At 42.1% G+C, this 13,622-nt stretch overlaps 1 protein-coding gene across 1 annotated transcript in view; it reads left to right on the forward strand.

Annotated features, from left to right (window-relative positions):
• Positions 1 to 13,622, forward strand: part of mgat4b (alpha-1,3-mannosyl-glycoprotein 4-beta-N-acetylglucosaminyltransferase B) — a 125,921-nt gene that overhangs the window by 96,933 nt on the left and 15,366 nt on the right. Inside the window, exons 9-10 of the mRNA XM_026184560.1 lie at positions 7,850 to 7,980; positions 9,107 to 9,214. Of these exons, the coding sequence (XP_026040345.1) occupies positions 7,850 to 7,980; positions 9,107 to 9,214 (239 nt within the window). The remainder of the gene's footprint in view (positions 1 to 7,849; positions 7,981 to 9,106; positions 9,215 to 13,622) is intronic.

Raw genomic sequence — 13,622 nt, forward strand, 5'->3', positions numbered from 1 at the left:
GGGTCTTCTCTGTATTATTATATGGGCTTTATCTTACAGTATAAAGCACCTTGAGGCAGGGCTGTTCATATAACGATGTATATCGGATGACAATATAAAAACGTCTATCGTTTCCTATTATGCTATCGTTTGTTTCGTGGTGTCATAAAATAAACTGTTTACAGCAATATTTTTCATCGTTTTGATGGTCACTGTAGTGGCTATATTAGTTAAAGTTCTCTCTTTCTCTTATATTTAATATAACCACACTATGGGCGGACAAGTGCCTGTTTTTACATGTTTTTGTTAGCAACGATAAAACGGTAAAACCATCGCGCGGCTCCGCTGTCCGCTTGTTTGTTTTCCACGTAAACCTTTCACAATAAAGCTCAAGATCCTGTTGAGACTTTTCAAAATAAACTGAATCACATGAAAGAGTATGCAGAGAGTTTACGGATGAGAAGCAAAAAACGAGCCGTCAGGTGCTAAAAAAAAACCTTTAGACTCAAACTTTAAGAGAAAATGGTGGCCGTTACAACTTAAGTCTAAAAATGTATCGTTTCATACATCAGTTAAAACACTCGAATCCAGGAAAAGGACGCCCAGCTGGAAAAACTAAACGCAAGTCGAGCTGCCCGAGATTCACAGAATTTACAGAAAATATTACATTTTTGTGATTTATATCGTTGTCAGGACGATAAATGTCTTATATCGGGATATGAGATTTTTGTCATATCGCACAGCCCTACCTTGAGGTGACTGTTGTTGTCGTTGTCAGTGTCTTCCATACAAACACACTCCAAACCACTTTGCAACCAGTTTCTCAGAGTCCATGACAACAACCTGTAGCAGCCACTCATCAACGAGTTGGAGAATGCTCATTTTTCCCTAGCAACCACAGGTTACCACGGGTCACGGGCCCATCTTCAGGCCTGCGTGACTGATTTCGTAGCAGCTCCCAGCAAACACTTGGTCTCTGAGGACTGTGTGACTGAGGACTTAATTACAGACACTGTGGGTAAATTTTTCCTACATTACGTCTATGTACAGGGACCAGCATAAAAAATTTCTCCTGATGTTTCTGTTTCTGCTGCAGTCCTTTTTTTCTGGTTCGGATGCAGACGTCTTCATTCTCAGTGGAGAGGAAGACATTATGTTCATGAACAGCTCCACGTGAAGTGTTTGGGTATTGCTGAATGTGACTTTACAGAAACTGCTTGTTGACCACAGCTGGCTCTATGTCAGATTCTTTCTTTTGACTTAGGTATCTAATAAAAAATATCAGCAACATCACACAGCTGCACAAAACTTTTATTCCCATCTCGCATTTTGCAGCTGCATCCTCATTGTTGCATCATTGTTCTTCTATTGACCCCGAGTATTTATGATGCTGTGCAGCGTTTGGTTCTGTTTTTACTTCATGTGACAGAAGGTTATCAGCAAGAGTGAAAGGGCAGGTTTACAAGATGGTAATGAGACCTGCTCTGATGGATGTTTTGGAGATGATGGAGGCTGGGCTGGAGATGTTAACATGCTCACTGGGAGTGAGCAGGATGGACAGGATTAGAAATGTGTCCATAAGAGGGACAGCTCAGGAAGAGTGGATATACTGGAGCTGCCTGGCAGGAAGAAAAGAGGAAGACCTCAGAGAAGATTCATGGATGCAATGAAGGAGGATGTGTGAAAGAGGAGGATGCTGGGATAGGAGGAGGTGGAGACAGATCATCCACTGTGGTGAAACCTGAAAGGAGCAGCTGAAAGAAGAAGAAGAGGAAGAGTTCTGCTTTTGGGTCCTCTCCACATTAAGCTTGAAACATTGACAGATTCCTTCATGAGTCCGGTTAAGAAATGCTGATGCGCAGTGAAAGTGGATTTGTACACGTGTCGGCGAGTCTGAACGTTTCTCAGGAAGCGCGATACAGCTCGGTACAAAAAGCTGGCAGGCTTTGCTGAAGCCTTCAAAGTGAGCCGTATTGTTTTGATGTGTTAAATCCTCTCGCTCTTACTGTCCCCCATTTTAATACAAAGCCTCGGGACTAAATTGCTTCGCAGGATCTCTGGAGGAACGTCAGTATTTATCCAGACAGATCCATCTCCACGGAGACGCTCTGCAGTCATCGGAACGCCGCCTCGTCTCCGCTTCAGGCGCAGCTTCTCCATCAAAAGAAATTAAACATTTTTACTTGTGAATTATTGATTGTGCTAACTGCAGAGCAGAAAACAATCAATTATCATTATGTGTGTTATGAAACCCAGAGGGACGCAGGAAACAATCCAAACGGATTTATGTTCTTGGCTCAACAGGAGCGTCAAAGTTTTCTGATGAAAATCTCTTTAACGCTGTTATTTAAGAGTGGAGCGTGCTGTAGGTGAGGGTACACTCACGTCGCTGTGTGTCTGCGCTGCACGGGGACATCATTAAGCGAAATCCTCAGATGTAATCCTGCTGCTGCGGGAGGCTGATGAAACTGTTGCTTTGTGGGTCGTGTGACAGTGAAGTTAATGAAGGGGTGAGAGTCGCTCTGTGCCTTCATCACACGGCCTTTGTTCTCTTTAAAGAGGAAAAACTGTGTTGGGCAACAGAAGGTGATGAAGAGCATCCAGCTCAGGGACACGCTCGCATCAGCCTCTGATAATAATGGAAATAATGAAGGTGATTAACACATTAAACCAAACAAGTGCAATAATTATTTAAAATTAAAACACGATGTGGTTCAGAAGTGTCTGCATGATTTTTGGCTCCGTGTGCCACTACATTTAGTTTGAAATTGTTATTTATTTATTTATGTATTTATTTATAATGTATGAATAACAGAGAATAAGCTGATATGATGTGCTTTCATTATTTCGGCAGGTGTCTGTGGGCGTTCGGTAAAAGCACATCAACACAATGCGCTCACTAAACTTCTTGGCTGTGAAAGTAAAAAAAGTTTCTATTCAAATTTAATTTATGCCTCAGGTCTTAAAAAGACATCATCAGAGTTTGGAGGATTTTGAATATTTTAAAGCTTTTAGAAGCCCAAACTTTTCATGTAGCATCTGCCACAGGAACACCAAGACGGACCGTTTCTTTGAAATATTTTCTCACGTTATAACAGATTTTAATCATGTGCTCAACAATTGGATCTCCGGACAGGTTTTACAGTTTTCGTCATACTTGCTTTGCTTAAATTCTTTCCTCATATCCGCAAAAACAATTATCGTCTGATTAGTTACGGCCGATGTGATGAGCTCTTTTAGGGTTCAAAGATAAAATAAATTTAAAAAATTGAAATGATTATTTCTTCTATAAAGGTAAAAAAGAATATCCAAAGTAACACCTTGCTAAAGTATGAATTAACTGTGATTAAACACAGTTTCACTGCCGTTCCCAGGCCAGATCACTGCTGGATCACAAAATCGCTTAAGTAGAAACTGTGTGACAAAGTAAAGCAGACTAAGAGATCTCAAAAAGCAGCACATCATGCCACACTCTAAAGAAACAGCTGAGAAACAAAGTCTCTGACATCTATCAGTCTGGAAAGGGTTACAGAGCCATTTCTAATGCTTTGGGTTTCCAGTGATCTACAGCGAGAGACATTATCCACACATGGAGAAAACCTGGAACGCGATGAAGCTCCCCAGGAGCAGCCGGTCTTATTCCAACTATTCCAAGAGCGCTCGACTCATCCAGGAGGTCAGAGAAGAACCCAGAACAACACTGAAGCACTGCAGGCCTCACTCGGCTCAGATAAGGTCAGAGGTCATGACTCCACCATGAGAAAGAGACAAAAATGGCCTCCATGGGAGAGTCCAAGGAAAAAAATCACTGCTGAGCAAGAAGATCACGAAGGCTCGTTTCACATCTGCCAAAAACATCTGGATGATCGCCGAGACTTCTGGGAAGATATTCTGTGGACTGACGAGACTGATGAGACCTGGAAGGTTTGAGTCCCGTTACATCTGCATCAAACTAACAGCATTTCATAGAAAGATGACAGCGACAGTCAGACATGGTGGTGGTAGTGTGATGGTCTGGGCTGCTCTGCCGCTTCAGGACGACTTAAATTCTGTCACAAATCTGAATAAATGCCAGTAACCATTACACCAAACCAAGCTATCATTACTGTAAACTTCACATGAAATTAGCCTGTTTATTTCTATAGGGACTTGCTCATGCTGCTGCTTCCTCTAGTGGACGTTAGAGGCACTGCAGTCACTAACCAGCAACATCCAGCACTGAGAGCTGAGGCTACTATCTGCCAGTGTTTAGAAAAAACAAAACAGGAAATAGTTTGGTGTTAGATTTGTTTGGAAATCTTGAGATTGATGTCGGTGTTTTAACAGCATGCCGCTGTGTGTTGAGATGCTCCAGAATAAATCAAAGCAGAAGAAGAAATGAAGCAGAATGAGAGGCAGAAGCAGTCGGCGGTGATGGGAGGAGGGAGGATTTGGAGCTGGTGTTTCTAACATTTCCTGCAGCAGTCTGTTTGTTTTCTGAATGAATCGGTTACAGGGTTCACCTGTCTTTAACGGATTTTGGCAGCGTTTCGCCTCCTGCTCCTGCTGGCTCGTTCGAAATTTGATTTGATGGAGAAATGATAGCGAGGGCTACAGAAGTAGAAAGAGGGATGGAGGTGAATGCAGAGGGAGGCGTGTGTGATGGAGAACAGCATGAGTCTCATCTCTGAGGTGGATGATGTTGATTTCACACCTGGATGTTTGTGCTCATCTCTGACTGTCTGAGCATCACAGACCTCCTCCTCCTCCTGCTCCTCTTCGTACCTCCGGGCCTCCCTCTGGTCCTCGGCTGCGACCTTACGAATCCTCCCTGACCCTGAGTCGCCTGCAAGCATCGGCTGCTTTAATAAATTCATCAGGGTGAAGCTGACTCACTGAATTAAATCAGACGGAGGGAGAGCTGTGGCGCTGCGGGGCTGCTCTCTAATTCAACTGTTTGAATTTGGGTTTTGCATTTGCTAAGTTTAGCCTCTCTTCAGCCTCGTTCACATCTGCAGGGGGCAGTTTTTTTTCCGATGCCTCGTCAAACATCCGACCCTCCAGAGGTTCAACTGTCCAAATGTATCAGGGCGGAGTAGAAGGGGCAGGAGCATGGCAGAGCTCTCTGCTGGCCTTTTAATTCGCCCTCGTCATTGTTTCAGTCTGTGGAGACTGTGCGGCTCACTTTCTGACCTTTCATTTGTGGAGAAGGTTTCCTTTAGCTCGGCCTGACTCTGCAGAGAAAACAACAGAAACAAGCAGACTGAAGAGCTGAGTGACGAGAAGTTATTTCAGGCAGCTGGATGAACTGGACAGTGGCAGTGGCATAAAGCTCCAGCTCCCCTCACGCAGCGAGGTGAAGTAAAAATGTGATAAATCTGAAGGATAAGCAGCCCTGCTGCACTATTCTAACATGCCTTCAGATTTCAGGAGCAGCTGAACAGAAACTAACAAGATAATTATTGAAAATAAACCAATCAGCAATCATCAGGCAGAGAGAGTGAGGCTGCTTTAATTTTGAATAGCACAGCTATTCGTCTGTAGGCAGCAACTAGTCCACCAGATACCAAAAAGTAACCAAAAGGAACAGCAAATAAGCAATGATTCCAGTTTTTATTTTAACTGGTATGTCACATTTAGAGTTGTGGTCAGCATTTTGCATCCACTCATCAACAGCATGAATATCGTTTTAATTTGGGCTTTTAGTGAGCTCTTGGAATGGCTCTTTTTCCAGGGTGGAAGGATTATACAGCAGCATGTTTAATGATTTGAGAAAACACAAAAGAAATTCGTTTTTTTTTTTTAAGTCATTGATGATGAATGCTGTGCAATCACTCCACCCTGGAAAAAGAACCATTCAAACCTTAAAAACCCCAAATAATTTCCATGTTTCTCATGTGTTTAATGTGTTTACGGGGTCTCTGTGGTTCGTATTAGCTTTGCGTTGACCCAAGTCATAAAGAATTCGGGGAAAGGAGGAGTTGCACTTTTTACTTAAGTTGCTTTCAAAAGTTTCATTTCGTAGTTGTGGAAATACTTCTTTGTTATGACCACTCCAACTTTAACACACAAAATACTACCTACAGCAATACACAACCCAACGCATCTCTCAAATAAATGAAGGAGTCTCTGTATGTCAGCCTGTTTTTTGCCTTTGTAAAGCACTTGGTGACTTGCATTTCTGAAGACCACTGGAAGAGTGTTCACATTCAGGTCATTTCAATTATATTTTGATTTCATTATGCAGCCCTTTAGTGCAAAATGCAAAATTGTAAAATATTGATGGAAGGTTCCCACAGCTACAAAAAATTAGTCTGGAATATTCTTATAGATCAAGAAAATAAGACTGTTCTGATAGATTCAAGAAAGAGCTAGAATGTTCTCATAGATCTAAAAAAAAAAAAAAAAAAAAGAGCCTAGAATGTTCTCAAAAAAGAACCTTGTAACATTCTCCTAGTAACAAAAAGAGCTAGATTGTTCTATTTAAGAAAGAGCCTAGAATGTTTTCATAGATTCAAAATGTCTGTTACTTGAAACACTGTGAAATCTGTTTATTAGTAAACCAACTAACAGAACAAATTGAATTTGTTGGTATTTGTCATGGTCGGCTGTGTGGCAGGCAGGCAGGAGTGGTGGACCCAAAATGCAGGATTCTCAGGACACGAGGTTTAAACAGAAAATGCAGCTTTATTGCTGGAGCAGAACATCAAGATAAAATAAAACTCACAAAAGCAAACAAAACTCTAAAAAGAGATGCAGGAGGACTGGAAATCCTAAACACGCAGCAAGTGATGGTGAACAGACGTTAACGATGCGACACCGAGTAGGGGAAGACACAGACACTAAATACAAGAGGTGAACGGAGCAAAGAGGAAACAGCTGGGAGACACGGCTGACGTTGATTACACTGACGAGACAGGGAGAGCACAAAGCTGAACGCACTGACAAAGGGCACAGACCTACAAAATAAAACAGGAAGCACACGCCAGACAGAGACAGACTCGTAAACAGGCATAATGACGTCATGGACAAACAGAGGGACATACGGGCAGAGAAGACTAAGCACAGGCAACCTAAACCAAACATAAGGGCAAGATAACAAAACCTAAACCAGAAATAATCATCATCAACATCATCATCAGATAACTAAAGAATCAGAATATAATTGTAATCAAAACAGTATCACCAGAGAATAACTAATCCATAATGCAAAATAAACCAAAACATAAGAAACTCAAAATACTGGGTCGACCCGACCCAGGACCGTGACAGTATTAAGTTTTCCGGCATGAGTCCCCACACTATTAGCAAAATGAGTGAAAAACAAAATGGACCGAATAACTGGGAGGATCCGCTGAAATTCTTAAAACAAATATGACAAATGTCTTGTTTTAGCTGCCTCAGCTAAGGTAGATCATTATCTGCAATGGGAGTACTTTTACTTCTGTATGTATTTCTTTTTTCTTGTTTTCATACTTTTTTAATTCGTAAAGGAATATTTTTAGTTTGTAGTTTTGATTCTCGTGCTAAAAATAAAGAATCTGAATACTTCCTCTGGGCATAGGAAAACAGAGCAGCAGTATGAAATATAAGTATGGCACTGATGAATGACAATAAAGGTCACTGCTCCATCTTGATGTGTCGCCGCTGTTGTGACCTCTCACTTCTGACTTTCTTGCTGCTGGATGACGGGAATCAGAGCTTTTATACTGTCCCAGAATCTCACCAGCAAACTGTTTCTGAATCACTGCATCTTTTCACTAACATGCTTTTTGAGTGCAGCTCTGTTGGGGAGCTCATTGCTTATCTAAATATCTGAGTGTAAGTCAAAGAGTTCGATGAACCAAAATGCATGAAGGGCTTGCACTGAGCTGTGCTTCTCTCTGTGCAGGTAAGATGTTTAAGTCTTTGGACCTGTCGCTCATCGTGGAGTTCATGCTGATGTTCTACAAAGACAAACCCATCGACTGGCTGCTGGACCACATCATGTGGGTCAAAGTGTGCAACCCTGAGAAGGATGCGGTGAGTGGATCCAACAGAAATCATCAAAAACAGAGGAGATCAATACTGAATGAAGGGTTTACCATGATATCTACTGTATATAACACAATATCAGCCAGAAAAACAAAAAAACTCATACTTTTAACCATTCTGTCAGCTGCCAAACCTCTCACATGTGCATCAGTATGATAACAGCAACACTTTGAAGTCTTTTCATCGATGAAGGCTTCAGATTGTTATTGGCCCTGACAATTTTCCAACTTTCCGGAGCTTCATATGAGGCTGTTTTGTTTCTGAGTGGCACCTGTGTCACACTGTTAAGCACGTCATGTGTTAGCGATCCGGTAGTGGGGCATATTGGTGGCGAACAAGTGACTGATGTGTTTTTGCTGCCTTTGTGTGATTTTCAGTCAGAATGTAAAATCAGCTTTGGCGTTACAAAGAGTGTGTGCAGTGTTTCAGCTCAGTCTCCTGGAAAAAAGTGAAAAAGTCACAGTTTGATTTGCTTCTGTCGATGGACACAAATTCCTGACTGAGAAACAGAACTTTGAACAAAGTGGCAACAGTTTATTTGAACTCAAAGCTGGTTTTCAAAACCGAAACCTTTCCAGTGGTAATTAATAACACAGTTAAAGTGTGAAATTCAAACTGTGCTCACATGAATTTTTGGAAATAAATGAATATATCCTGAGGAGGAGGAGGAGGGGTGTCAGTGGGATTAGTCAGAAGGCTTAGTTTTACTTTGTTTTCATTGGCTGATTACTTTTTACTAACGGGTTAAACATTATCTGGGTTAAAAAAAATACTCCTTCACAACAGTTAATGACGCTTTGTATTTTAGATTTCTCCTTTCTTTATGGTTTGTTTTGTTTTATTACAGTTTAGTTAACTTTTAGTTGTAATGTACTAAGGGCAAAGTTCAAACTAAAAGTGGTTAACGTCTCCTCAGTGAATACTGGAGCGTACCTGTTCCCTCGTTCCTTACTAACAGCAGGGTGAGTCGTGCTTCCAGCCTGAGAGTAAGCGGTTTAACGTGACAGCGTTCGTACTGCAGGGCTGCTGCACGGATGCTTTGTAGTTGAAGATTTGGGAGGATTGTGTGTTTGTAAATATCCCTGTTTGCATCTCCCTCCTCTCTGTCTTTCAGAAACACTGTGACAGGCAGAAAGCCAACCTGAGGATTCGCTTTAAGCCGTCGCTCTTCCAGCATGTCGGCACCCACTCGTCCCTGGCTGGAAAGATTCAGAAACTCAAGGTAATGACTGAGCATCTCTCTGAGCGCAGCTGTATTTATATCACGGCGGGAAATGTGCCGCTCTGTGAGCCTCGTGTTCCCGAAGATGACCACAAACACCTATTAGCAGCAGACACACGGAAACATCCATGAATATAAAAACTTATCAGGAACGTTTTTCCAGCTTGTCTTCCTGTTCCTCCCGTCACAAAACTGCTGTTATCTGCATAAACACAAATCCATATTAACTGCTTACCTTCAAAATAAAACCAGAACCTCACAAATGTGAAGCATAAATTCAGAAATTCCTCCATGAATCGTGACGTAGTTACTGCAGTCGTTCAGCAGCCTCACTTTAATACAGGAACATAACCAGAAAACAACCAGCTGGCAACCAGTCGAGCGTCCCAATGATTTCTTTTTGTCCTTTTTGCAGCATGGTTAACATCCTGATTTTGCTCTTATTCCCGAATCAACTCATAACTTTACTGGAATTGAGCTACAACCTAATTTCCAGCCCCATCCAAATTTCTTAAAATATTTATTTTCGAATAAAGGATTCGTCTCAAAAAGGACAGAAATAAGTCAATAAATCAAAACAAAACAATCGAATCCCGTTGTGCCTGCAGTCTGCTGCAGTCTGCTGCAGTGCACCAGCTGACCCTTTAAGAAGAGTTTGGCACAAACGTCCTGTGAATGTTGATCTTTGATTTGTTGTCACGTCTGTTTTGGGGAATCTCAGGTAGACTCAGTATTTAGTATTTTAGTATTTAGTATTTTTTTATTTATTGTCATTGTCAAGAACAATGAAATTGCGTTTGGGGCTTCCATACAACCCCAAAAAAAGAAGAAAATAATAAATACCCCTTAAAACCCAAGTGTACATATTTAACCCAGTGTGACTCCAATGCAATAAGACAATCCTTAGCAATAATGTTCGTAGAAATTCAGACAAAGACCTGAGAAACATGACAAAATACAACAATGCAACCCATTCAATATTATTGTACTGTGAGATATGATATCAGATATAATAGTTATCTATTTAAGACTCACAGCCACGCTGTGGAGCTGGTGGACAAATGGTGCTTATTTCATCTGTTTCCAAGGGGCAGGCGACATCTTTCAGTCGTGTTTTAGTTAAAGATTCTTTATAATTTAAGCTATAATGAGGCAGCGTGGCCACCCGTGGTGTCATTTCAGATTATTTTAGAGATTATTCTTCTGTTCTAAAGCTCAGCTCTGACCCGGACGGCCTCAGTGTGAGTTTCCTGAGCTTGAAGCGGGGTGAGGTTCAGTCAGAGTTCAGTCCAGCGTCTCTGGAGAGATGAAGATTGAAAGCCTCTGCAGTCGTTCGCAGCTTCACTTCCTGCCAGCAGCTCGGCCCGAGCGCCTCCGTTTAATGCCTCTGATTACTGTGTTAAGCGCGGTGGATATTAGCCCGCTGACTGGTGCTGCAATCTGCTCTAATCAATTGGATATCGATCCGGCCGCCCCGTCCCAGAGCCTCCTCGCTGTGGGGATTGAAGCGCAGAGGCCGGCTGCATGGGGCCGTGTAACTATGGAGGCTAACTCCGCTATTACCCTCCAGCCTGAACTGTTCACCACTTCAGAGAGAAAATCATCCCAGAGTTTTAAAATTAAAGTCATAATGGGAGGAATTGAAGTGGACGTCGGATTTATTCGACTGTAGAGTCATGTAATTAAGAGGGAAAATTAAGTCTGGAGACTTGTTCATGGACGGAGTGAAAATAACAAAACTGATTCAGAGTTTTATTTCTCCAAAGTCATTAAATGTCTTGAGTTAACCCCTGACCTCTGCTTGCAGAGACTTTAACACTCAGCTGTAACGGTGTTTGAGTTTGCTGGTTTGCTGTATAAGGACTCATCACTGAACAAATATCTGTTCACTGACTGTCAGCGAGAACGACTGAATTATTTCTAAGGCCAAACCGTTCCTTTAACCGGAGTTTAAACTCATAATCATCCTCTTTTCATCCCCTCAGTTTTATCTTCAGACACTTCTTTTAGTCTGGAGCTCCACCCGAGCAGCTTTGCATGATTCACAGTTCAGAATCATCCTTCTGTATCTCACACCAGACTTGCTGCAGCTCCTCACTGTCTGAAACAAACTGGTTTAGCTCCACCCCTTTAAGGAGATCTTCGTCTGATTGGTTACCCTCACACACAGCCAGAAAAAAATTGCTGAAGCTGAGCATTTAAAGCACAGTAAAGCCTGACCTCTGACCTCATTATTATAAACTTTGTTCGTGTTTAATGTGAACATCTTCTGCTAGAACAGCAGATCTATGACAGGAAGTACTGAGAAGCAGAGCGGGTCCACTTTAAGATCTGAAAATAGGAGCTTCTTATAAGAGAGTCTCAGACATCACCAATCACTTGCTCTTTTAAAACCTGATATGATGCTGAGCTGCAAAAGTTTATAAAAGGGAAAAGCTTCAGATTTGAGTTTCTCTTTTATTATTTGTTCACAAACAACAGAAACGTTATAAAATCCTCCTGACAGAAATGTGACAGGTAGGGTCAGAAAGGCAGAGCTCAGACAGAAAACCTCAAATCAAGCAGAATAAACGATAAAAATATTCTGACAGAACATTCAGCGGATGAACAAAGCCAAAACATTTCGCACATCACAAACAGCAAACTGAATGGGATGTGTTTTAACATCTGTACTCTACAATGTCTGAGAGAACCAAGTTTCATAAACAGGACCACAACAAGACAAAGTCACACAACTGTTACACAAATGCATCAGCCTCTGGAGGTGAAACCAGTGATGAAGCACCAAAAGCTGCAGTTCCTCTAACGTCCAACAGAGATTCCAGCAGCGAGTCAGTCCCCATAGACTCCCAAGTTAAAACTTTACAGCAGAATCAGAATCAGAATACTTTATTGATCCCTGGGGGAAATTATTTTTTGTTACAGTGCTCCATTTTAAACCAACATTAAGACAAGACAGACAATACACTAACTAAGAATAGTACAATATATACATATATATACATACATACATACATAAGTCACTCATAAATAAATAGTTGGAACATGTTAACATGTTAACACCCTAAAACACAAACTAAGTTGGGGTCTGTGATAATTTAACTCTTCCACACACCACAGGTGTGAGTTTAATTATAACTCACCACTTTAAATTGTATTAAGCCTTATTTTGTTAGGGGCGTGGCCTCTGTTGGCGGCTGTAGCTGCTAGCTGTCTGTTAGCTTATACCTCAGCTAATCGTTGCCCCTGAACTTGGCGTCTGTTTGTGCTGTTGGAGCCTTTAAAAAAAAAAACATTATCTGACCAATATGGATGCTGTGAGGTTATTGTAGTAACAGACTGTCCGAGAAGTCTACGCTCCAGTTTTAGGATTTTATTTGGATGCTACTGACTGCTAATTAGCTAATTAGAAATATGTGACTGTGGATGTGGAGGGCTTCCTAACCAGGTTAGCTGGATTAGCTGATAGCTTAGCACCACTTCTGGTTCTACAAACTCAACATGGTGGTGGTAAAAACGGTGACATTGAGGTATGATCGACAAAGTACTGAGTGACATTACAGTGGTTACTGTGGCAGCTAAGGATGAAGGACCTGGACAACGCCAATGCTCCCCTGCAGGTAACATTAAAAAAAGCAGATCACACCTGTTCCAGCTTTGTGAAGGTGACCAGCAGGATTTACAAAGTTGTGCAAACCTGAGGAGCAGTTGCTCTGCCTGCCTGTTCCTCATTACTGATCCCGACAGGCAGTAGCGGTTTTTGATACGGGCGGCATCACGGGCATCGGCAAAAAAAACACGCTCATACTCATGCGGCCCCAAGTCATGCCAGCGCATAGTGGGAATGGCATAAGCACCGATCGGTTTTCTATCGCCCATTTGCTGGGAGTAAGGGCGCCCTCCGTTTGCGACGTGCGCCGGCTGCTTGCGCAGTGTTGGGGAGTAACGGAACACACGTACCGCCGTTACAAAATACAAAATATGAGTAACTGTATTCCATTACAGTTACACCTTTGTTGAAATAAATGGATTACACAGCGGTATTTTCCTGTTTCGTATTGTCAGGGGTCAGGACTGTTTGGGTTTTGCTTGTGCTGTTGTTTTGTTGTTCCATGCAGCAGCGTTACGGTTGCCATGGTTACAGGGTGACGCTCTCTCTCTGTGTTTCCTGGGTGAGAGAGCGCCTTTTTATTGTTGTTGTTGTTGTGCTAAGCTAATAGGCAGAATGCTACAGGCATAGCCCTAAAGAACGTAGCCTCATGGGCGGTGTAGCCCGTGCTGCAGGGAGAATGGACCGCCATACCCGTTATGTGTCTGTGAGCGTGAGGAGGGAGAAAAGTGGAAAAGTACAAGTTGTCATCGAACAGAAACGGGAGCTGGAAGCATGTAAATATAATAATAACCACTG

The sequence above is a fragment of the Astatotilapia calliptera genome, chromosome 2 (genome assembly GCF_900246225.1).
Source record: "Astatotilapia calliptera chromosome 2, fAstCal1.2, whole genome shotgun sequence".
Lineage (NCBI taxonomy): Eukaryota > Metazoa > Chordata > Actinopteri > Cichliformes > Cichlidae > Astatotilapia > Astatotilapia calliptera.